The 24,685-nt window shown below is 42.4% G+C and overlaps 1 protein-coding gene across 1 annotated transcript in view; it reads right to left on the bottom strand.

The window, feature by feature from the left end:
* Positions 1-13,325: 13,325 nt before the first annotated feature.
* The window catches only part of LOC141069564 (uncharacterized), a 98,065-nt gene continuing 86,705 nt past the window's right edge, over positions 13,326-24,685 (bottom strand). The window contains exon 7 of the mRNA XM_073559234.1: positions 13,326-15,524. Within this exon, the coding sequence (XP_073415335.1) occupies positions 14,890-15,524 (635 nt within the window). The 3' untranslated portion in view covers positions 13,326-14,889. The remainder of the gene's footprint in view (positions 15,525-24,685) is intronic.

The raw sequence follows: 24,685 nt of genomic DNA, 5'->3' as shown, positions 1-24,685 counted from the left end.
CGGCAATATCTTCTGCTGCCTCCACATTCAAACTACATCACATATAAAACTTGCTTCAATTAGGCCTCAGCCTGCTCCATGATTGATCCTGGGCTTCAACACAGCCAGTTGTTGCTCGGAAGTGCCGTCTGCACAGAAAAAAACACATGCTCCAGTGTTAGTGGGGTTCAGTAATGCCTGCTGCTCCCCTGCTGTGTGTACGGCAATATCTCCTGCTGCCTCCACATTCAAACTACATCACATATAAAACTTGCTTCAATTAGGCCTCAGCCTGCTCCATGATTGATCCTGGGCTTCAACACAGCCAGTTGTTGCTCGGAAGTGCCGTCTGCACAGAGAAAAACACATGCTCCAGTGTTAGTGGGGTTCAGTAATGCCTGCTGCTCCCTTGCTGTATGTCCGGCAATGTCTACTGCTTCCTCCACATTCACACTACTACTGATTTCAAACTTGCTCCAATTAGGCCTCTGGCTCCACTGTCTCTAGTATTTCCCCTGGCCTCCAACACTGCCAGTTGCTGCTCAGAAGTGGCATCTGCACAATCCACACTTGTTCCTGTGTTACTGGGGTTCAGTAACGTCAGCTGAACTCCTGTTGTGTGTCCGGCAATGTCTCCTGCTCTGTCCACATTCCCACTACTAGTGGGACAGTGGAGCCAGAGGCCTAGTTGGAGCACGTTTAAAATCAGTAGTAGTCTACAACAGATATTAAACTTGATGAAATTAGGCCTCAGCCTACACCCTGATTGACCCTGGGCTCCAACATCTCCAGTTGCTGCTCAGCAGTGTCTTTGGCATGGGTACTCCCTGCTGCCCAGCCTGGTTCCAGCCCACCGGCTGTTTCCGGGAAGTGTCAATGTCACTTTGCCACCAATACGTTGTCCTGTCATGTTGCGGTCGGGTTAGCCGCGTCTATAGTGCCTGCAGTTTAGGTGCTTCCTATGTGGGCTGCGGGTTCTGGTAATAAAGGCTGGTTCCGTAGTGCCAATAGGACAAGCACCCCCTGTAAGGACTGTGAGTTTCGGTAACTGCGGCCGGCTCGCGGCCTTGCAACTTTGTTTTTCATGGGTACCTTCTGCTACCCATCGGGGTTCCAGTACCGTCAGCTGGTTCTCGGCAGTGCCTTTGGCTCAGGTGCCTCCTTCTCGGTATCCGAGTTCCAGCAACGTCTGCTGGTCCTTGGTAGTGCTTTCTAGCACAGGTACCTCCTGCTTAGACTCCGGGTTCCAGCACCGTCAGCTGGTCCTCGGTAGTGCCATTGGCTCTTGTTCCTTCTGCTGCCCCTCCGGGTTCCAGCACCGTCAGCTGGTCCTCGCTAGTTCCATTTGCTCTTGCAGCTTCTGCTACCCATCCGGGTTCCAGCACCGTCAACAGGTTCTCGGCAGTGCATTTGGCTGAGGTGCTTCCTTCTCGGTATCCGAGTTCCAGCAACGTCTGCGGGTCCTTGGTAGTGCTTTGTAGCACAGGTACCTCCTGCATAGACTCCGGGTTCCAGCACCGTCAGCTGGTCCTCGGTAGTGCCATTTGCTCTTTTTCCTCCTGCTTCCCCTCCGGGTTCCAGCACCGTCAGCTGGTCCTCGCTAGTTCCATTTGCTCTTGCAGCTTCTGCTACCCATCCGGGTTCCAGCACCGTCAGCTGGTTCTCGGCAGTGCCTTTGGCTTAGGTGCCTCCTTCTCGGTATCCGAGTTACAGCAACGTCTGCTGGTCCTTGGTAGTGCTTTCTATCACAGGTACCTCCTGCTTAGTAACCGTGTTCCAGCACCGTCAGCTGGTCCACGGTTGTGCCATTGGCTCTTGTTCCTTCTGCTGCCCCTCCGGGTTCCAGCACCGTCAGCTGGTCCTCGCTAGTTCCATTTGCTCTTGCAGCTTCTGCTACCCATCTGGGTTCCAGCACAGTCAGCTGGTCCTCACTAGTTCCATTTGCTCTTGTTCCTACTGCTACCAATCCGGGTTCCTGTACCGTCAGCTGGTTCTCAGCAGTTCCTCAGCCTTCTTGTACCTTCTGCTACTTTTCCAAGTTCAAGCTTGTGGAAATGGTTTTTGGTTCTCACTCTGGATCTCCCTGACGACGACCCTGAAGACGACAACCCTGAAGACCACACCAAAGACCAAAAAGATGACCCTGAAGAAGATGACCAAGAGGAAAAAGAACATGAAGACAACCACCAAGATGCAGAACAACAAGAGACAGAAGACCAAGAAGCAGAAGAACAAAAAGCAGAAGAACCAAAAGCAGAAGAACATTAAGCATAAGACTAAAAATCAGAGCAAAAGATATTATCTAAATTATAAGCAGAAGAAGACTAAGCAGTGTATGGGGGTGAGTCCGTTCCTCCTCGTGGTGCCCCTGGAAAATGCCTGCTGCTGCAGGCCAAACTGAACGCGGACAAATCCTGTTGTAAATCTTTTGTGACAGGCAGAACGGAAGGTGTAATCTTCAAACTTTTATAGGTAACAACTACAGGAATGCCTGTCACAAATAAGAATATGATGAAGAAGAATAGGAAGAAGATGAAGAAGTAGAATAGGAAGAAGAATCGTTGAATAAGAAGAATATGAATAATGTACAAAAAAAGAATAATAGGAATAAGGTGAAGAAGAAGAAGATGAATAAGATGAAGAAGAAGTTGATGAAAAAGATGCTGCTGCTGAGGTTCATGAAGGAGAAAGTGTGGGAGAAGTAAAAAAGAAGGTGAAGAGCATGGAAGTAGTGAAACATACATATCTGACAAAATATAAAAAAGGTTAACATAGTCAATATCTTTGTAACTCTTAAAGTCTTTAAAAAAAAAAAAATATTCCTGCTATTCCATTTGATTGGGCTAAACCTCTATGCCTTTAATGTCTCCTCCACCTCCCCCAATACATTCTACATTATTCTTAGTTGTTTTTCTTCATGTAGAATTAACCTACAAGGAAAAAAAGGGTTTTATTTAATTCCGATATTTCTGTCCCATTGACTTGAATGGGGCTTCTGGGATCGGAATCGGAGATACCCGATACTTTTTGGGTATCGGTCCGATCCAATCCGATCCGATATTTCACGATATCAGATGGTATCGCTCAACACTAGTCACCACCCATGTTGAAAAGTTTTCCCCCTCCCATGTACTAATGTGCCACAAACAGGAAGTTGATATCACCAACCATTCCCATTTTATTTAGGTGTATCCATATACAGTGTCTTGCGAAAGTATTCGGCCCCCTGGTACTTTTCAACCTTTTCCCACATATCATGCTTTAAACATAAAGATACCAAATGTAAATTTTTGGTGAAGAATCAACAAGTGGCACACAATTGTGAAGTTGAACGAAATTTATTGGTTATTTTAAATTTTTGTGGAAAGTCAAAAACTGAAAAATGGGGCATGCAATATTATTTGTCCCCTTTACTTTCAGTGCAGCAAACTCACTCCAGAAGTTCATTGTGGATCTCGGAATGTTTCAATGTTGGCTTAAATGACTAATGATGATAAATATAATCCACCTGAGTGTAATTAATTCTCTGTATAAATGCACCTGCTCTGTGATAGTCTCAGGGTTCTGTTTGAAGCACAGAGAGCATCATGAAGACCAAAGAACACAACAGGCAGGTCCGTGATACTGTTGTGGAGAAGTTTAAAGCCGGATTTGAATACAAAACGATTTCCAAAACTTTAACCCCTTAACGACCGCCGATACGCCTTTTAACGGCGGTAATTAAGGGTACTTAAACCACAGCGCCGTTAATTCACGGCGCTGTGATTTAAGTGAATAGCGCCCCCCAGTGTCGGATTTTCTCCGGGGTCTCGGCTGCCAGGGGTAGCCGAGACCCCAGAGAACATGAATCGGTCGGTTTTTACCGACCCCCGCTTTTGCGATCGCCGTTATTAACCCTATAACGGCGACCGCAAAAAAAAAAAAAAAGCCGCGATTTTACATTTAATTTCTCTTTCCTCTGATGTGATCGCACATCAGAGGATAGAGAAATAGGGTCCCTGATCCCCCCGGTCCCCTCCCGGTACCTCTCCCTTGTCCTCCGTCCCCTCCCGGTGGTCCCGCGCCCGCCGGCGTCATCCGATGGGCGCCGCCATCTTGAAAATGGCGGGTGCATGCGCAGTGCGCCCGCCGGGAATCTGCTGGCTCCGGCTGGCAGATTCCATTCATTATTTTGATCACTATGATAAACGATCATAGTGATCAAAATAATAAAAATAGTACATAACCCCCCCCGTTTATCACCCCCTTATATAGGCACACATAATGAAATAAAAAAAATATTTTTTTTTTCAGTTTTCCATAAGGGTTAGGGTTAGGCTAGGGTTAGGCTAGGGTTAGGCTAGGGTTAGGGTTGGGCTAGGGTTAAGGGTTAGGGTTGGGCTAGGGTTAGGGCTAGGGTTGGGCTAGGGTTGGGGTTAGGGCGAACTAGGATTAGGGTTAGAATTAGGATTAGGGATTAGGGTTGGGATTAGGGTTAGGGGTGTGTTGGGGTTAGGGTTGGAGCAAGAATTGAGGGGTTTCCACTATTTACCAACTTTGGGGGTGTAAAAAATCACTTTTGTGGAAATAAAAAAGACTTTATTTTCACGGCTCTGCGTTTATAAACTTTTGTGACGCGCTTGGGGGTTCAAAGTGCTCACCACACATCTAGATAAGTTCCTTAGGGGGTCTAATTTCCAAAATGGGGTCACTTGTGGGGGGTTTCCACTGTTTAGGCCCATCAGGGGCTCTGCAAACGCAACATGATGCCCGCAGACCATTCCATCAAAGTCTGCATTCCAAAATGGCACTCCTTCCCTTCCGAGTTCTCCCATGCGCCCAAACAGTGGTTCCCCCCCACATATGGGGTATCAGTGTACTCAGGACAAATCGCATAATAACTGTGGGGGTATGATTTCTCCTGTTACCCTTGTAAAAATAAAAATTTGGGCGCGAAAAGATCATTTTTGTGGAAAAAAAATGGATTTCTTATTTTCACGGCTCTACGTTATAAACTTCTGTGAAGCACTTGAAGGTTCAAAGTGCTCACCACACATCTAGATAAGTTCCTTCATGGGTCTAGTTTCCAAAATGGAGTCACTTGTTGGGGGTTTCCACTGTTTAGGCCCATCAGGGGCTCTGCAAACGCAACATGATGCCCGCAGACCATTCCATCAAAGTCTGCATTCCAAAATGGCACTCCTTCCCTTCCGAGCTCTTCCATGCGCCCAAACAGTGGTTCCTCCCCACATATGGGGTATCAGCGTACTCAGGACAAATCGCATAATAACTGTGGGGGTATGATTTCTCCTGTTACCCTTGTAAAAATAAAAATTTGGGGGTGAAAAGATCATTTTTGTGGAAAAAAAAATGGATTTCTTATTTTCACGGCTCTACGTTATAAACTTCTGTGAAGCACTTGAAGGTTCAAAGTGCTCACCACACATCTAGATAAGTTCCTTCATGGGTCTAGTTTCCAAAATGGAGTCACTTGTTGGGGGTTTCCACTGTTTAGGCCCATCAGGGGCTCTGCAAACGCAACATGATGCCCGCAGACCATTCCATCAAAGTCTGCATTCCAAAATGGCACTCCTTCCCTTCCAAGCTCTCCCATGCACCCAAACAGTGGTTCCTCCCCACATATGGGGTATCAGCGTACTCAGGACAAATCGCATAATAACTGTGGGGGTATGATTTCTCCTGTTACCCTTGTAAAAATAAAAATTTGGGGGCGAAAAGATCATTTTTGTGGAAAAAAAAATGGATTTCTTATTTTCACGGCTCTACGTTATAAACTTCTGTGAAGCACTTGAAGGTTCAAAGTGCTCAGCACACATCTAGATAAGTTCCTTAGGGGGTCTAATTTCCAAAATGGGGTCACTTGTGGGGGGTTTCCACTGTTTAGGCCCATCAGGGGCTCTGCAAACGCAACATGATGCCCGCAGACCATTCCATCAAAGTCTGCATTCCAAAATGGCACTCCTTCCCTTCCGAGCTCTCCCATGCGCCCAAACAGTGGTTCCCCCCACATATGGGGTATCCGTGTACTCAGGACAAATCGCATAATAACTGTGGGGGTATGATTTCTCCTGTTACCCTTGTAAAAATAAAAATTTGGGGGCGAAAAGATCATTTTTGTGGAAAAAAAAATGGATTTCTTATTTTCACGGCTCTACGTTATAAACTTCTGTGAAGCACTTGAAGGTTCAAAGTGCTCACCACACATCTAGATAAGTTCCTTAATGGGTCTAGTTTCCAAAATGGGGTCACTTGTTGGAGTTTTCCACTGTTTAGGCACATTAAGGGCTTTCCGAACGCAACATGGCATCCGATCTTAATTCCAGCCAATTCTGCGTTGAAAAAGTCAAACTGTGCTCCATCCCTTGCGAGCTCTGCCGTGTGCTGAAAAAGGGGTTTACCCCCACATATGGGGTATCGGCGTATTCAGGAGAAATTGTACAACAAATTTTGTGGTTGATTTTCTCTTTTAACACTTGTGAAAATAAAAAAAATTGGTTCTGAAGTAATTTTTTTCCAAAAAAAAGTTAAATGTTAATTTTTTCCATCCACATTGCTTTCATTCCTGTGAAGCACTTAAAGGGTTAATAAACTTCTTGAATGTGGTTTTGAGCACCTTGAGGGATCTAGTTTTTAGAATGGTGCCACTTTTGGGTATTTTCTGTCATGTACACCCCTCAAAATGACTTTAAATATGATGTGGTCCCTAAAAAAAATGGCTTTGTAAATTTTGTTGTAAAAATGAGAAATTGCTGGTCAACTTTTAACCCTTATAACTTCCTAACAAAAAAAAATTTTGCTTCCAAAATTGTGCTGATGTAAAGTAGACATGTGGGAAATGTTATTTATTAAGAAATTTATGTGACACATCTCTCTGATTAAAAGGGCATAAAAATTTAAAGTTTTAAAATTGCAAAATTTTAAATTTTTTTGCCATATTTCTGTTTTTTTCATAAATAAACACAAGACTTATCGAAGAAATTTTACCACTAACATGAAGTACAATATGTCACGAAAAAACAATCTCAGAATCAGCAGGATCCATTAAAGCGTTCCAGAGTTATAACCTCATAAAGGGACAGTGGTCAGAATTGTAAAAATTGGCCTGGTCATTAAGCTGCAAACTGGCTCTGTCGCTAAGGGGTTAAATATCCAAAGGAGCACTGTGCAAGCGATCATATTGCAATGCCACTGAAAATCTACCAAGACCCGGCCGTCCCTCTAACCTTTCATCACAAACAAGGAGAAGACTAATCAGAGATGCAGACAAGAGGCCCATGATCACTCTGGATGAACTGCAGAGATCTACAGCTGAGGTGTGACAGTCTGTCCATAGTACAACAATCAGTCATACACTGCACAAATCTGGCCTTTATGGAAGAGTGGCAAGAAGAAAGCCATTTCTCAAAGATATCCATAAAAAGTGTTGTTTAAAGTTTGCAACAAGCCACCTGGGAGACACACCAAATATGTGGAAGAAGGTGCTCTGGTCAAATGAAACCAAAATCAAACTTTTTGGCACCAATGCCAAACGATATGTTTGGCGTAAAGGCAACACAGCTCATCATCCTGAACACATCATCCCCACTGTCAAACATGGCAGTGGCAGCATCATGGTTTGGGCCTGCTTTTCTTCAGCAGGGACAGGGAAGACGGTTAAAAATGATGGGAAAATTGGATGGAGCCAAATACAGGGCCATTCTTGAAGAAAACCTGTTGGAGTCTGCAAAAGACCTGAGACTGGGATGGAGATTTGTCTTCCAACAAGACAATGATCCCAAACATAAAGCAAAATGTACAATGGAATGGTTCACAAATAAACATATCCAGGTGTTAGATTGGCCAAGTCAAAGTCCAGACGTGAATCCAATCGAGAATCTGTGGAAAGAGCTGAAAACTGCTGTTCACAAACGATCTCCATCAAACCTCACTGAGCTCGAGCTGTTTGCCAAGGAAGAATGGGCAAGAATTTCAGTCTCTCGATGTGCAAAACTGATAGAGACATACCCCAAGTGACTTGCAGCTGTAATCGCAGCAAAAGGTGGCGCAACAAAGAATTAAGTTAAAGGGGCCGAATAATATTGCAGCCCCACTTTCAGTTTTTGACTTTTCACAAAGTTTTAAAATAATCAATAAATTTTGTTCAACTTCACAATTTTGTTCCACTTGTTGATTCTTCACCAAAAATGTAAAATTTGGTATCTTTATGTTTGAAGCATGATATGTGGGAAAAGGTTGAAAAGTTCCAGGGGTCCGAATACTTTCGCAAGGCACTGTACATGGCCCACCCAGGTGTATCTATATAAATGGCCCACCCTGTACAATGGAAAACTGTGAAGATAGCTATTAAGAAGTGGCATAAATTTGGATCTATTAGTGATATTACTTAGAACTGAATGTCCCTAAAAAATAGATGAAAAGACTAGAAGTAAATTGGTCTTGGAGGCTGCCAAGAGGCCTATACCAATATCAAAGGAGCTGCAGGAATTTCCAGCAAGTAATGGTTTTGAGCTTCATATGACAACAACTTATCGTATTCTTCATATGTCTGTACTGTGGGGTAGAGTGGCAAAATAGAAGCCTTTTTTTTTTACAAAGAAAAATATACTTGCTCAGCTATGTTTTGCTAAAACCTAAATAATCTCTATCAAAAGCATGTGAGAAAATATGTTATGGCCTGGTTCCCAAATGTATCTTTGGACCAAACCAGCACTGTGCATCAACAAAAGAACACCATACCCACAGTGAAGCATGGTGGAGGCAGCATTATGCCTTGGGGCTGATTTTGGCAGTTCTAACTGGGCCTTTAGTCAAGGAGGAGGGAATTATGAACAGTTCCAAATATCTGTAAATTTTACAATAAAATCTTTAGGACTCTGTTAAAAGCTGAAGATGAATTTAATCTTTTTGCAAGACAGCGACCCTATGCATACCTTCAGAACAACAAAAGAGTGGCTTCTCCAGAATAGGATCAAAGTTTTAGAATTGCCCAGCCAAAGCACAGACCTCAATTCAATTGACAATTTGTATGTAACATAGTATTTAAGGTTGAAGGGAGACTTTAAGTCCATCTAGTTCAACCCATAGCCTAACATGTTGATCCAGAGAAAGGCAAAAACATCATGCGGCAAACACTAAGCTACATATTGGGGATAAAAATTCCTTCCCGACTCTACATACGGCAATCAGACTAGTTCCCTGGATCAATGCTCTATCAAGGAATCTAGTATATATACCCTGTAACATTATACTTTTCAAGAAAGGCATCCAGTCCCTTCTTAAATTTTAGTAGGGAATCACTCTTTACAACATCATACAGCAGAGAGTTCCTTGGTCTCACTGCTCTTACAGTAAAGAATTCGCGTCTGTGATTATGATTAAACCTTCTTTCCTCCAGACATAGAGGATGCCCCCTTGTCCCCATCACAGGTCTAAGAGTAAAAAGATCATTAGAAAGGTCTTTGTATTGTCCCCACATATATTTATACATTCTAATAAGTTCACCCCTAAGCCTTTGTTTTTACAAACTAAATAACCCCAAGTTTAATAACCTGTCTTGGTATTGCAGACCCCCTAGTGCCCTAATAACCTTGGTCGCTCTTCTCTGCACCCGCTCCAGTTCAGCTATGTCTTTCTTATACATCGTAGACCCGAACTGTGCACAGTATTTTAAGTATGGTTGCACTAGTAACTTGTATAGAGGTAAAATTATATTCTCCTCATGAGCATCTATGCCTCTTTTAATGCATCCTATTATTTTATTTGTCTTTACAGGAGCTGTCTGACACTGGCCACTAAATGTGAGTTTGTCGTCCACCCATACACCCAGGTCTTTTTCAGTGACAGTTTTGCCCAGTGTTTTACAATTAAGCACATAATTATACATCTTGTTCGTTCTACCCAAGTGCATGACCTTACATTTATCCCCATTAAGGCTCATTTGCCATTTATCAGCCCAAGCTTCTAGTTTACATAAATCTTCCTGTAATATAAAATTGTCCTCCTCTGTATTGATTACCCTGCAGAGTTTAGTGTCATCTGCAAATATTGAAATTCTACTCTCAATGCCCCCCTACAAGGTCATTAATAAATATGTTAAAAAGTGGGCCCAATAGTGACCCCTGTGGTACCCCACTACTAACCGAGACCCAGTCCGAGCATGCTCCATTAATAACCACCCTTTGTTTCCTATCCCTGAGCCAGCTCTTAACCCACTTAAACAAATTTTCCCCTATCCCCATTGTTCTCATTTTATGTATCAACCTTTTGTGTGGCACCGTATCAAAAGCTTTTGAAAAGTCCATGTACACCACGTCCACTGCATTCCCTTGGTCCAGTCCAGAACTTACCTCCTCATAAAAGCTTATCAGATTAGTCTGACAGGAATGGTCCCTCGTAAACCCATGTTGATATTGGGTCATGAGGTTATTCTTCTTCAGATACTCCAGTATAGTATCTCTTAGAATACCCTCCAGGATTTTACCCACCGTAGAGGTCAAGCTCACTGGCCTATAATTTCCAAGTTCAGTTTTTGCCCCCTTTTTGAATATTGGCACATTTGCTATACGCCAGTCCTGTGGTACAGACCCTGATATTATGGAATCTTCAAAGATTAAAAATAATGATCTATGACTGTACTTAATTCCTGCAGTACTCGGGGGTGTATCCCATCCGGGCCCGGGGATTTGTCAATTTTAGTGATTTTTAGATGCTGCCGTACTTCCTGCTGGGTTAAGCAGGTGACATTTAATGGAGAATTTTTATCCCTGATCATGTTATCTGTCATGGGATTTTCTTGTGTAAATACTGTTGAAAAATAGTCATTTAGCCTATTGGCTTTTTCCTCATCCACCATTTCACCCAGACTATTTTTAAGGGGACCAACACTATCATTTTTTAGTTTCTTACTACTTATGTGTCATGATCCAGGACGGGGTTTCGCTTTGGCCCGTCCTGGTCAGACAGGGGGTTAATTGTTTCTGCCTCTCTCTGGCAGAGGGCGGCTATTTCATGCTCACTGGACCTGGGCCTGGTGTCAGTTATACTCCTGCCCTCGGCTGAATTAGTTGACCTCTTGTGTACGTGTGCCTTGTGCCTGATAACTTGTTGCTTATTTGGTTGTGATCCGGTTCTGTCCCTGTTACGAGTTCTGCCTGTCCCTCTTGTACCTCATTGCCCTCTCGTGTATGACCTTTGGCTTTGTCTGACCTCCCATCTGTATATCCCTCCTGTACTGCACCGCCCGTATTGTGTATGACCTCCGTTTTGCCCGACTCTGAGTTTTCTACCATCTGTGAAAGCAGGACACTAAGCCCCGCCCCCTTGCAGTCACACGACCGTATGTCCTGTGCCTGCTTGCTAAAACTTCAGCCTTCAGGTCCTGTGCATCAGTACTTTCCGGCTGTTCCTGTCCCTGGGCCCCCTACAGTGCGGGTGAGTCCCTGCTCAGCGGAGGCTGTACGCCGGCGCTGTCAGGATCCTGACATTATGTAGTTAAAGAACATTTTGGGATTATTTTTACTTTCTCTGGCAATGAGTCACTCCGTCTCAATCTTTGCTGCCTTGATTTGCTTTTTTACAGAATTTATTTAATCTTCTGTATTTATTTAATGCCTCATCACTACCTACTTGCTTTAATTCTTTAAATGCTTTATTTTTATCTCTTATTGCCCCCCTTACAGCTTTATTTAGCCATAGTGGTTTCCTCCTATTTCTAGCATGCTTATTCCCATACGGTATATATTGTGTACAGGTCTTATTTAAACTTATTACATTTCTTTTCTATATGTTTCTTAACATTTTGTATGTACTTTGCAGGTGTGATACACACTTAACATGACATAGGGACAGAAGGAGATCACAAACCCTCTTTCGCACTGGCTGAAGTAGTAGAGGGCAAGTGATCTCAGTCTGCATCACAGCTACAGAAGTCTGCTTTTCGCATACAAGTTTTATCCGTATTTTTTCACAGATAGTGCTTGTACCTAGTATAGTCTATGGGGTTATTCACATGTCCAATTTTTAACAGACAGATTGGTCCAAGCAAAATAGCGGTGACATGACCAATTCTGATTAGAGTGGCGCCCCAAAATCGGCAATGCAATTCTAATGGTCCATAAATAAAAAAAAAAAGAAAAACAAACAGTAAGCTCTTGGATGCCATTTGAGTGTAATCTTCTAGATAAGAAATGCTTCAGAAACGTTTGTTTCTCATCTGAGAAAAACTGCTGAAACATGGACCAATCTAGTATGAAACGCTGATGAAAATCTGATGTGACTCTGAACTTACTCATTAATGAAATTTGAATCGATTTTCTCGTACAATAAAATCATTGACGTGTAAATGAGCCCTTAGGTTGAGAGTCAGGAGTGCTAGATGCAGTCAGCACTTCTTGCTTTAAACCCTAGTATCTCAGGAGTAGGACAAGTGTGACATTCCCTCATGGTGAAAAATTTCAATAAAAAGTATTAATAACAATAGTAATAATAATAAAAAGCTTAGATTTCCTGACAGCAAGTGTTGAAAAGAAAATATACCTACAACAAAAAAAAAATATATTGTAATAGTGTTGCAAGTAAGCCATATTTGTATGACGTTCATCGGAATGAGCTACATGCTGTAGAGATGGGAAGATTAAAGGAAATCTGTCACCAGGTTTTTCCTATGTTATCTGACAGTACCATAATGTACGAGCAGAGACCCTGATTCCAGCGATGTGTCACTTACTGGGCTGTGTTTTGCTGTTTCAATACAATCAGTGTTTTATCAGCAAAAGATCATGAGAGCACAAGCGGTTTTGTGCATCCTAGTCCAACCACATCGCCAGCACTGATTAGCAGCTTTCACTATACAACATACACAGAAACATGGAGTCTGCATTAACTGAGCTCTGCTAAATTTGCAGCAAAGAAAAGTGTGACTCTATCTGAACTTCTGCACCCAGTAAACTAATGCTGCATCACTGGAATTGGGGTCTGTAGGATAACATAGCAAAAACCTGCCTTTAAGAAAATACTCCTGCCCTAGGGCGGCACAAGTGGCTGTCATCACCACAGGGATTATATTTTTTTTCCTTTGAATTATCCGAAAGCAAATAACTTGTCTACCTTAGTCACCAGTCCACTTGTCACCATTTGGATGACAGATTTCTTACCTGTGTTATTATTCAATTTTGAAGGGTTATACTGCAGCTCCTAACAATTATCCTCGGTCTCCCAGAAATCCCAGGTCACAAACTCTTGGTAAGAATGTTATAGTTTCAGACTATTTTCTGCATATTTTTCAGATGAGCATTTCAAACTGGTTCTTCAGAGCCTTACTGTCATATATAGGTCTAAAGATGTCCATGTTAAAATAAAAAAAAAATGTTTAATATAATTATTATCATTATCACTTGCAACTACTGAAACCAGGGAAAAGAAGCATAAGGGTAGCAAAAAATCTGCTGCAAATACTGATGTGTTGGCAGGAAAAAAGGAACATAAAATACATGCGTTTTTGACACATTTTTGATATTTTGACGTGGTCTTTGAAGTGTTTTTCCCATTCATTAGTAAGAGTGAAATTTGCAACAAACGCTGAAATAGACATTGTGCAAGGATAAAATAAGCAACATGTGCATGGGACTTCAGGGATCTCATTCACTTTGCTGGTACTTGGACATCCGTCAGGTTTTTTGGCAAATCTGCACAGAAAAAACACGACAAAAGTGCACTGTGTGCACAGACCCTAGGGTTCAGCATACAACCAGTTCAGTCAATCCTCACTAACAAAGGTGGAGGCACTTTGCAGTTTGACATGCACTGCAGTTCTACTTTGAGCTGCAAAAATAAAACATAAATTCTTCCATGCCAGTTAACCTATTTGTAGAGATCACCATTGTTGTACACCTTTCTTCAGTCTCAATTTGTAAAATGGGTTCAATCTATCACCATGGATGACTAACTCCAATATCAGAGAGCTTGGTGTAACTGAGACGCTCAGGAGCAGGCTACTGTGACGCTCAGAAGCAGGCTACGTCCGAGAGTGGACCCTCTGGGTCGAGGCTCTGGAGCCCCCGGGCCGAGCGCAACAGGTGATGACCAACCCCTGTACAGGGATCGTTAGGGGCAAGACCACAGAGGTCAGGGCCGCGACAGCCGGTACCAGGAGGGACTGCTCGAAGGACGAGCAAGGCAAGAGACAAAACCAGGATAAGGAACAGAAGCTAGGGTACCGGAACCGAGGGTATCAGAGAGGGAAGGAACCAGGCAGCTATACCCGTAGGGACGGCAGGAGAAGGTACAGAAGTCGAGGGAGTGCAGAAGGGAAACCCCAGGTGTATGTGTGTGTATATATATATATATATATATATATATATATATGTGTGGGCATAAGACAGGGGAACCAAGAAGGAAGGAAACAGGGGCAAGTAAGACTGGCGGCAGGCTAGCAGAATACGGAGGAGAATGTACAGACAGGAGGGACGGAGGCAGGCAGGGAGGGTAGGAAACAGCACAGGAACAGGGAGACAACAGATATTAGCGCTAGGAATAGGAATGCAGGCCAGAGTAGTGCAGGATACCACACAATCACCAGGCGTCTTCCTCATAGGGAAGACGCCTGAAATACTTTAGGAGCAGGAAGTGCGTCCCCAGCCCTGCCCCTCAGTGATGCCCACAGACAGACGAAGAGAAGGGGCGGGCGCGACCTAAGACCGGCGCGAGTGCCAGCAGCAGGAGGGAAAACAGGACGGGAGCGTGGACGGACGGGGGCGCGCAGGTGAGGGTCGAAGGGCATGGCCGCCGATGTCACAGTAACTTTCGGTGTAACCGTCATGACATTGCACGGTGTGAGGTTTCTGGTGTTCAGACAATTTTTTACAAAATTTTTTCAAAACAACTGGTTTCTCATTTTGAACCAGAAAATTGATTCTACTCAATGTGAGTTCTCAGATGTCTCTCAAGAAGCCACTTCCGGTTAAAACATCTCCCACATTCTGAACATAAAAATGGCCTCTCTCCGGTGTGAGTTATTTGATGTCTCTCAAGGTGCTGTTTGGCTATAAAACGTTTCCCGCATTTTAAACATAAAAACGGCTTCTCTCCTGTGTGACTCTTTTGATGTTCAACAAGAATTGACTTTCTAGAAAAACATTTTCCACATTTCAAACACGAAAATGGTCTTTCTCCTGTGTGAGTTCTTTGGTGTTCTACAAGACTCCATTTCCTGGTGAAACGTTTATCACATTGCAAACATGCAAATAGTCTCTCATTTCTGTGCATTCTCACATGTGTGGAAAAGTTAGAGCTGGTTTTATATGGCCTCCCAAATTCAGAAAAAGTAAATGTTTGATCCTCACTATGGCTTGAATCTTGGATCGCAATCTGTGATTGGTCAGATGAAGGTTCCAAGTGGTGATGTTGGTTGGATGACAAATTTCTGCTGTGATAGACTGAGGGTATATTTGTGGTCATAAAGTCTGAAAAAGTATCGTAAGAGATCTCTTTAAGTTCTGCTTCATAATCTGGAAATAAGGGATGTCCGTCCGAGAGGATGACACAGTCATCTGCAGGAAGAAGAAGCAAATTTAACATACATGTTATAATAGAACAGATTTCATCACTACACGATAGGGGTGTTGGTGAATGGTAAAATGAGCAAGATGAACTCAGAACCTTACATTGGAAAATGTTGCGGCTCCAAATACACCAACTTCACAAACTAAAGACCTGCTTCATGAAAGGTGTATTTGCCAGAATTGTGCCATAAAAAAAACTATAAACATTGCAACATTTTCTAGAACTTTTGCAAAAAATGTAGCACCTTGATATGAATACCTAATCAGAGCGCCACATGAGGACCCCCCATAGGCTGCCCCGGAGCACGAGCATATCATTAACTCAAAACTGAAAATAAAGATTAAACAACCACAAGACGGATTTCATCACCCAGGTATCATTTTATTCAGTATAACGGAGCCGACCAGACACTGTCTGTAGGTTACTGTGCACAATCATGCTGACTGGTTCCCTTTAACATTTGCTATTGCATTGTGATAATAGTCCAGGCTGGGAGCTGGACACTGATCTGCCTGAGAATCTGCCTCCAGAGCTTATTATAAATATGAGGAGGTTACCAGTGTGAAACAATTAACTAACACAGAACAGGAGAACTGAACTTTGTCTTTTTCCAAACACAATTTTTGCAGCTCTCACAGCTCTGCTGCATTGCAACAATATTGCTACACTGTTGGCTTGTGAGATGGAAGCTGAAGCTGAGAGGATTACTACCTTGCTATGCTTCTATCTTAAACCTTGTCTGTTCCCTCTCCCACCCAAGGAGGTGTGAGGTTGAAGTGCATAGGATTACACTAACGAGACAGACAAGGGTAGACAGAAAGAAAACTACAATCATAAAAATATACTCACAAAACAACAGAGTGGAACACAGGTGAGGGATAGGTAGGAGAAACCAAATAGGAGAAGATGAAGATAAGCATGCAAACCAACTCCACGCAGAAATCTCCTGAACAACTCTCCCACCGCTTACTCCAAACACTGAATTTCTCCTCCCAAGTGACAGTGGCTAGTATATAGGGGAGTGGTCAACACAGAACACCTGAAGCAATTCAGGATGGTGAGCCCCAGGAGATCAACTGACCTGATTAACCCTTGCAATGACAGAGCTAGAGAAGCATCTGCACTGTTTAATAGGATAGTGAACCATTTCTAATCAGTATTGAAAAAAAGGAATTCCCTTTTCGGTGCTTCCGGAGGACAAGGATAATTCATAAAACATTTTTTATTAAAACACTTTACTGAGATAAAACAATGCGTTTCAGCCTGCAACAGCCTTCATCAGGTATGTTATGCATTTAATTTTTTTTTTCTGTTTTGGAAAAAAAGTTTATCTTTATAGACTAGTGGTGTTAACACATATGACAGGGGCGTGCCTCAATCAAATGAGGTTAACACCACACCCGTTAGGTCAGCATGATCTTGAATCAAATTGGTATCGCAAAAAAAGAGAAAAATTTCGGATATTTTTTATCCAAAAATTTTTTTGTCAAAATTTTGGATTGTTCTACATAATCTAAGTCTTCTGTATTACTTTTACGGATGCGCAAATATTGACTGAATGGTATGTTCAGCTTCCATTTGGAATAGAGTGCGCTCTGGAAATCCAAAAATTCATTGGAGTCTGTTTTTTTAAAAAAAGGTTTTAATTATATTTTTTTTTTTATCTGAGTGACTGATTTCTAGGTCTAAGTAATGGATTTGGGGAAACCCCTCTCCTCTTCAAATTCTAAGAATACATAAATCAACATCTCACTTGTGAGGGTGATTATGTCATATATACGTGAATACTTGTGCCTGCGGTCTCCAGTATGTGGGTCGCATCACACAGACCATGCGATCGCATATGAATGGCACAGGCACAACACTAAAAAAGGTTGTTTTTTTTTAAAGCACAGTCTGTCCAGACATCTCCTAGTCAAACATCACAAAAAAATTGACATAAAGGTAACCCCTGTAGAACAAATATCCCAGAATGACACAAATAGGATCCAAAAATTAAATAGAAAAGAGTCTTACTGGATTTTTCTATTAAAAACCTTATACCCTGATGGTCTTAATGAAACAGTGGAAAATGTATAGAGGGAATTATAACAGAGTGGGGAGAGAAAAGAAAAGATGAAAATATACACAATTTTTATCATAACAATCACAATTTCATGCTGCTATACATTTTCACATATTCACTGTTGTGCAATTTTTGCAATTGTCATTGTGGACTGTGTACATCTCTTTGTGTATGTGCTTTTTATTTCTGCGTATTTTTATATACCATTTTTAACCCCTTTCTGCCATGAGACGTACTATACCGTCCATGCGCCCTGGGCCTATTTGACCATAGACGGGATAGTACGTCATAGCGATCAGCCGCGCACACTGGTGGTGTGCGGCTGAGTATCGGCTGATTCTCACAGCTGACACCGGCACTAAGTGCCAGGAGGGGACAGAGACCGCTCCCGGCACTTTAACCCCCGGAACACTGCGATCAAACATGATCGCAGCGTTCCGGTGCCGGCAGAGGGGCAGTGCATGTCAGAAAGTCTCTCAGGTCAGTGTGCACTGATAGCTTCTATAGCATGCTGCTTCATCTGCATGCTATAGAAGCGATCAGCCTACAAAAAAATAAGTGTCACATAGTAGACCAAAGTGTAAAAGTTAAAATGAAGAATAAACTTTTTTTTAAATAATTGTAAAAATATTTAAAAAAAATAAAACTAAAAAAAAAACAATATTTATTCTACCAATAAATATTTGAATGAAAAAAATGTAAACAATAAAAGTACACATATTTGGTATCGACGCATCCGTAATGACCCGACCTATAAAACTGTCCCAGTAGTTTAACACCTTTATTGAACACCATAGAAAAAAAAACAGTTTGTTTTTAACCCCCTTATGACCTATGACGTGTAGGTATGTCATAGGTGGCCTCCCCCTCTTTGGATCTGGCTGCAAAAATGTGATCCCAAACCTTATGTAAACATTCCTAATAAAAGCTTCAACTCAATCCAGAAAAAAAGCAAGTCCCCACTCAGGTCTGTCATACGCTTCTTTCAGCACGGGTATTATACAAACGTGTGAAGGGGGCCCTACACAGTATATAGCAGGGGCACATTTATAAGATTCTCAGGACAAGAACAATTTTTTTTAACACATCCAGTTGTGGAACTTATGTGCATTTTTTCTAAATAGTATACATAAAATATGTGGTATTGCCACGTACATAAAAGTTATATCAAAATACAAATATAATAAACCCAAAATTCAAAAAAACAACAATTAAACTTTTTGGCTGCTTCAACTCTGCATAGAATGGCTGTTCAAAGTCATCAAAATGTCATATCTATTACAAAATAGTATGAATTAAAGATTTGGCTCGCCTTGCAAAAATAAGTTCTCGCACAGCTCTACTGACCAAAAAGTTAAAGTGTTACGGGTTTCGGAAAATGGTGACACAATCAAGAATTTTTTTTTTTTTTTTACAAATATCTGATTTTTTTTAACACTGAAAACTTGATGAGTTTGGTATCGCTGTAATGCTACTGGCGGGGAGAATCCTATTTCCAGGTCATTTTTATGAAACAATCACTGACCTCAGGGAGACCAGTCAAAGAAAACACTGCGGCAGCCGGCAAAGGCACTCAATCAGTGAAATCCTAGGTGCATTGCTCCCTGGGAAATACGAATATGCAAATGAAGTCCGTGGAGCCTCATTTAAGAGTCTCAAACATGGGACTAGCCAGATCTTCCTCCAGGGAAGGACCCAGCCAAGGAGTGGCTCCTTTTGGAAACTACCATTACCACCATATTAAGTGGCCCTTTAGGTCAATATCCAGCTCTGTACGAGTTTACAGATATGACAAGGGAAATACCAAGGCCAGGTATCCATCCACAGACAGCTGTTTTGGGGTGTTGCCCCTCATCAGTGTGGAGTAGGATTCTGGCTAGGTGGGAGCAATTAAAAACACATGTGACATGCACACATATGAACAAGTCGGTAAGACACTGTTCATACCACCCACTGACTCAAACACAAACAGAGAGCACAGAATGACAATTGTGCAGAAATATCCTGCAGTAAAACATATAACAGTAGTCAGCAAGTGCTGATGAAAAGATGATAACAAATACAATATTTAGTCGATACTTTTTTTTGCAAAAAAATGTATACCAAGCTGCTTCACCGCGTCAAGGTAACCCTATTGAAGCAGTCCCTATCTAATGTATTTAAAACCTGAACATGTGAACAGTGTCTAAATGAACAGGATGAAGATAGGCCGCTTCCTAGTATGGGCACGTGGTGTAAGCCAGCTCCTTATGTGCAAGTTACACAAGAGAGGGGTGGGGTCTCTCAAATCATACATAGGCACGGAAAAAACTGGATTAAAAACACATGTGACATGCACACATATGAACAAGTCGGTAAGACACGGTAAGTGTCTAAATGTTTTTAATCCAGTTTTTTCCGTGCCTATGCATGATTTGAGAGACCCCTCCCCTCTCTTGTGTGACATGCACATAAGGAGCTGACTTACACCACGTGCCCATACTAGGAAGCAGCCTATCTTCATCCTGTTCATTTAGACACTGTTCACATGTTCAGGTTTTAAATACATTAGATAAGGATTGCTTCAATAGGGTTACCTTGACGCGGTGAAGCAGCTTGGTATACATTTTTTTGCAAAAAAAGTATCGACTAAATACCCTGTATTTGTTATCATCTTTTCATCAGCACTTGCTGACTACTGCTATATGTTTTACTGCAGGATATTTCTGCACAATTGTCATTCTGTGCTCTCTGTTTGTGTTTGAGTCAGTGGGTGGTATGAACAGTGTCTTACCGACTTGTTCATGTGTGCATGTCACGTGTTTTTAATCCAGTTTTTTCCGTGCCTATGCATGATTTGAGAGACCCCACCCCTCTCTTGTGTGACATGCACATAAGGAGCTGGCTTACACCACGTGCCCATACTAGGAAGCGGCCTATCTTCATCCTGTTCATTTAGACACTTTCACATGTTCAGGTTTTAAATACATTAGATAGGGACTGCTTCAATAGGGTTACCTTGACGCGGTGAAGCAGCTTGGTATACATTTTGCAAAAAAAGTATCGACTAAATACCCTGTATTTGTTATCATCTTTTCATCAGCACTTGCTGACTACTGTTATATGTTTTACTGCAGGATATTTCTGCACAATTGTCATTCTGTGCGCTGTTTGTGTTTGAGTCAGTGGGTGGTATGAACAGTGTCTTACCAACTTGTTCATATGTGTGCATGTCACATGTGTTTTTAATCCAGTTTTTTCCGTGCCTATGCATGATTTGAGAGACCCCACCCCTCTCTTGTGTGACATGCACATAAGGAGCTGGCTTACTCCACGTGCCCATACTAGGAAGCGGCCTATCTTCATCCTGTTCATTTAGACACTGTTCACATGTTCAGGTTTTAAATACATTAGATAGGGACTGCTTCAATAGGGTTACCTTGACGCGGTGAAGCAGCTTGGTAAACATATTTTTTGCAAAAAAACGTATCGACTAAATACCCTGTATTTGTTATCTTTTCAACAGCACTTGCTGACTACTGTTATATGTTTTACTGCAGGATATTTCTGCACAATTGTCATTCTGTGCTCTCTGTTTGTAGGTGGGAGCAATGCCTAGTAGACCAACATCACCAAACAATCACTGACCTCAGGGAGACCAGTCAAAGAAAACACTGCGGCAGCCGGCAAAGGCGCTCAATCAGTGAAATCCTAGGTGCATTGCTCCCTGGGAAGCCAGAATCCTGCTCCACACTGATGAGGGGCAACACCCCGAAACAGCTGTCTGTGGATGGATACCTGGCCTTGGTATTTCCCTTGTCATATCTGTAAACTCGTAAAAAGCTGGATATTGACTTAAAGGGCCACTTAATATGGTGGTAATGGTGGTTTCCAAAAGGAGCCACTCCTTGGCTGGGTCCTTCCCTGGAGGAAGATCTGGCTAGTCCCGTGTTTGAGACTCTTAAATGAGGCTCCACGGACTTCATTTGCATATTTGTATCTCCCAGGGAGCAATGCACCTAGGATTTCACTGATTGAGTGCCTTTGCCGGCTGCCGCAGTGTTTTCTTTGACTGGTCTCCCTGAGGTCAGTGATTGTTTTGTGATGTTGGTCTACTAGGCATTGCTCCCACCTAGCCAGAATCCTACTCCACACTGATGAGGGGCAACACCCCAAAACAGCTGTCTGTGGATGGATACCTGGCCTTGGTATTTCCCTTGTCACATCTGTAAACTCGTAAAGAGCTGGATATTGACTTAAAGGGACACTTAATATGGTGGTAATGGTGGTTTCCGAAAGGAGCCACTCCTTGGCTGGGTCCTTCCCTGGAGGAAGATCTGGCTAGTCCCGTGTTTGAGACTCTTAAATGAGGCTCCACGGACTTCATTTGCAGGTCATTTTTATGACACAATGTACACCGTTAAAAGCAATTCCCCAAAATATTTTTTTTTTTTGTAATTTCACTATACTTGGATTTTTTTCCTTGTATTCCAGTACACTATGTGGTAAAATGAATGAGGTCATACAAAAGTACAACTTACAAAAGTCCTCATATGGCTATGGCAACAGAAAATTGATGGCTCTTGGAAGAAGAGGAGAAAAAAAATGAAAACGAAAAATGGAAATTAGCCATGTAAGGGAGGGGTTAATTATGTTATACTTTTAATTGACACGACTGTTTGCACTTTTTTGATTGAAGGTTTCATGAAGCTGAGTTGAGAGACTATGCTAGTTGTCATTTTTGTGTTGTAGTTGTCACCGCTAGGTTGAAGCTCAAAACTCTAAGGCTCTGTGCACACGCTGCGGATTCTGCTGCGGATCCGCAGCGGTTTTGGCCCTGCGGATCCGCAGCAGTTTCTGCTGCGGTTTACAGTACCATTAAAATCAATGAAAAACAAAAAACGCTGTGCACATGCTGCGGATGTTTCCACGCGGATTTGCTGCAGTTTCTAATCCGCAGCATGTCAATTCTTTGTGCGAATTCCGCAGCGGTTTTACACCTGCTCCATTGTACAGGTGTCAAACCGCAGGGCAAAACCGCAGGCTAATCCGCAGATAAACCGCAGGTCTTTTGACCTGCGGATTTATCTGCGGATTTTGCAAAATCCACACGGAAAAATCCGCAGGACAATCCACAACGTGTGCACGCACCCTAAAGGACTGAGTTCATCATTTGCATTTTTAAAATCACTTTTCCTTTCTACTATATGTTCTGCTAAAATGTTGCAAAGTTTGCATAAAAATTCCAGGTGTGCATAAAATTACTCCATGGGGGGAATAAACTACATTTGCTCAAAAAATTTGCAACAGTTTAAGAAGTGGCAAGTGATAAATCAGTCGAAAACATCTGGAAAACCCAAAACAATTCCTACAATGGCAAACAGTAAAAAAAAATGCAAACAGATAAAATAAACTTAAAGGGAACCTGTCACCCCACCGGGCGGTTTTAACTAAAAGAGCCACCTTCAGAAGCACTAAGGCTGCACTCTGTGAAGGTGGCTCTTCAGTTTCTGACCCCCAGTAACACCGAAATATTAACTTTTATAAATAGCTCCTCATACGTGTAATGCGTCCCATAGGTATGGTGTGTCCCCCTGAAGCAGCCGCCTCCCCGCCGTCTATCATGTCTCTGTAGCGTTTGGGCCCCACTTCCCATAGCCGTCCATCATGCCCCTGCTCTGCCGTCTGTGCCCCGCCTTCCATAGTCGTCCATCATCCCTGTTTTGCCTTTTGTGCCCCGCCTCCAACAGCCGTCCATCATGCTCCTGCTCTGCCGTCTGTGCCCCGCCTCCCATAGCCGTCCATAAGCCCCTGTGCTGCTGTCTGTGACTCGCCTGAAGATAGTTCTTTCAGATGGCTAAAAAAGCTAAATTTGCTTGATATATCTTTATATGCTTGAAGACATTGGTTAAGAGAAGCGATAAACTGATCAATGATAGGCAAGAACGTTTCTGTTCTGTATCTTTCGGAAGGGCTGAGTTGTGCGTCTTCCATATGGCCATAATCCAATGGATTGAGACACACATTTCGGCGCCTGTGTCAAATTATCATCTGAACATACTCAGATGAACCAGACAGCTCTTCGCCTTGTTTCTCATAAATTTTGAAGGAGTCACGCTTTGATGCAACATAGTTTTTTAAGCTGGTCCGTGACGCCACAGCAGTGTTTAGATCGAGTTTTGCGTGTTGTAGATTTTTACTAGTAGCATCTGTTCTTTGCAGGATATCATTCCAGAAGGTGGTGTTAATACCAATTTCAAACTGATTAATTTGTCTTAACAGTCCTTCTGCTTCACACCATACACAGCTTTTTTCTTCAAAGTCATCAGCAATCTGTTTAAGTACATCTTTAATCTGCTGATAGTCATGCTTAAGGGCCTTAGTAACGTCTGCTCTGCAGGACCAACGCGTTGTTGTGACACGTTTGAGAGTCAATGCAGTTGCTGAGTAAAAATATTTTTCAAAGCCTCAGTCAGGAGATGATGCCGATGCATTGAAACTGTGAAGAAGAGAAACAGCCTTTCAAGGAAGTCAAAAAAATGTACAGCACTCGAGCAGCTTTCTACAGTATTTTTAGCAACCAGATTTAAAGAGAGTGCCATACAAGGAATCCAGGATGCAAGATTTTTTTTCTCTCTCACTTTGGCTTGCAGGCCGTTGTATTTGCCACTCATTGCAGATGCATTGTCATAACTTTGACCACGGCAATTTCCCAGGTCTAGGTCATGTCTCTTCAAAAATTCCAACAAGGCATTGAACATGTCTTGAGCGCCATGGCCTTTGTTTGCCATGAATGTTACAAGAGTTCCACAGGGCCATCTTTCTCCATATACCTCAATACAAGGGTTAGTTGGTCAACGTGAGCTGCATCGGGTGTGGATTCCAAAGAGATGGAGTAGTATTTTGATTTGTTAACTCGAGAAATAATTTCTCTGAGGACTTGTTCTTCCATTACATTGATCATTTCTTCCAAAATTGTAGATAACAGGTAGTTTGCATGACCCTTGCCGCGATTGGCTTGAGCTTTGATATGCTGTGCAAGAAAGTCGTCGTACTGGGCGATGAGTTCAAGAATACCCAGAAAGTTTCCATTTCTCGGTGATC

Source organism: Dendrobates tinctorius, unplaced genomic scaffold, assembly GCF_039654945.1.
Source record: "Dendrobates tinctorius isolate UK_male_01 unplaced genomic scaffold, ASM3965494v1 ptg000266l, whole genome shotgun sequence".
NCBI classification, from domain to species: domain Eukaryota; kingdom Metazoa; phylum Chordata; class Amphibia; order Anura; family Dendrobatidae; genus Dendrobates; species Dendrobates tinctorius.
This window is presented reverse-complemented; position numbering and strand designations above follow the sequence as displayed.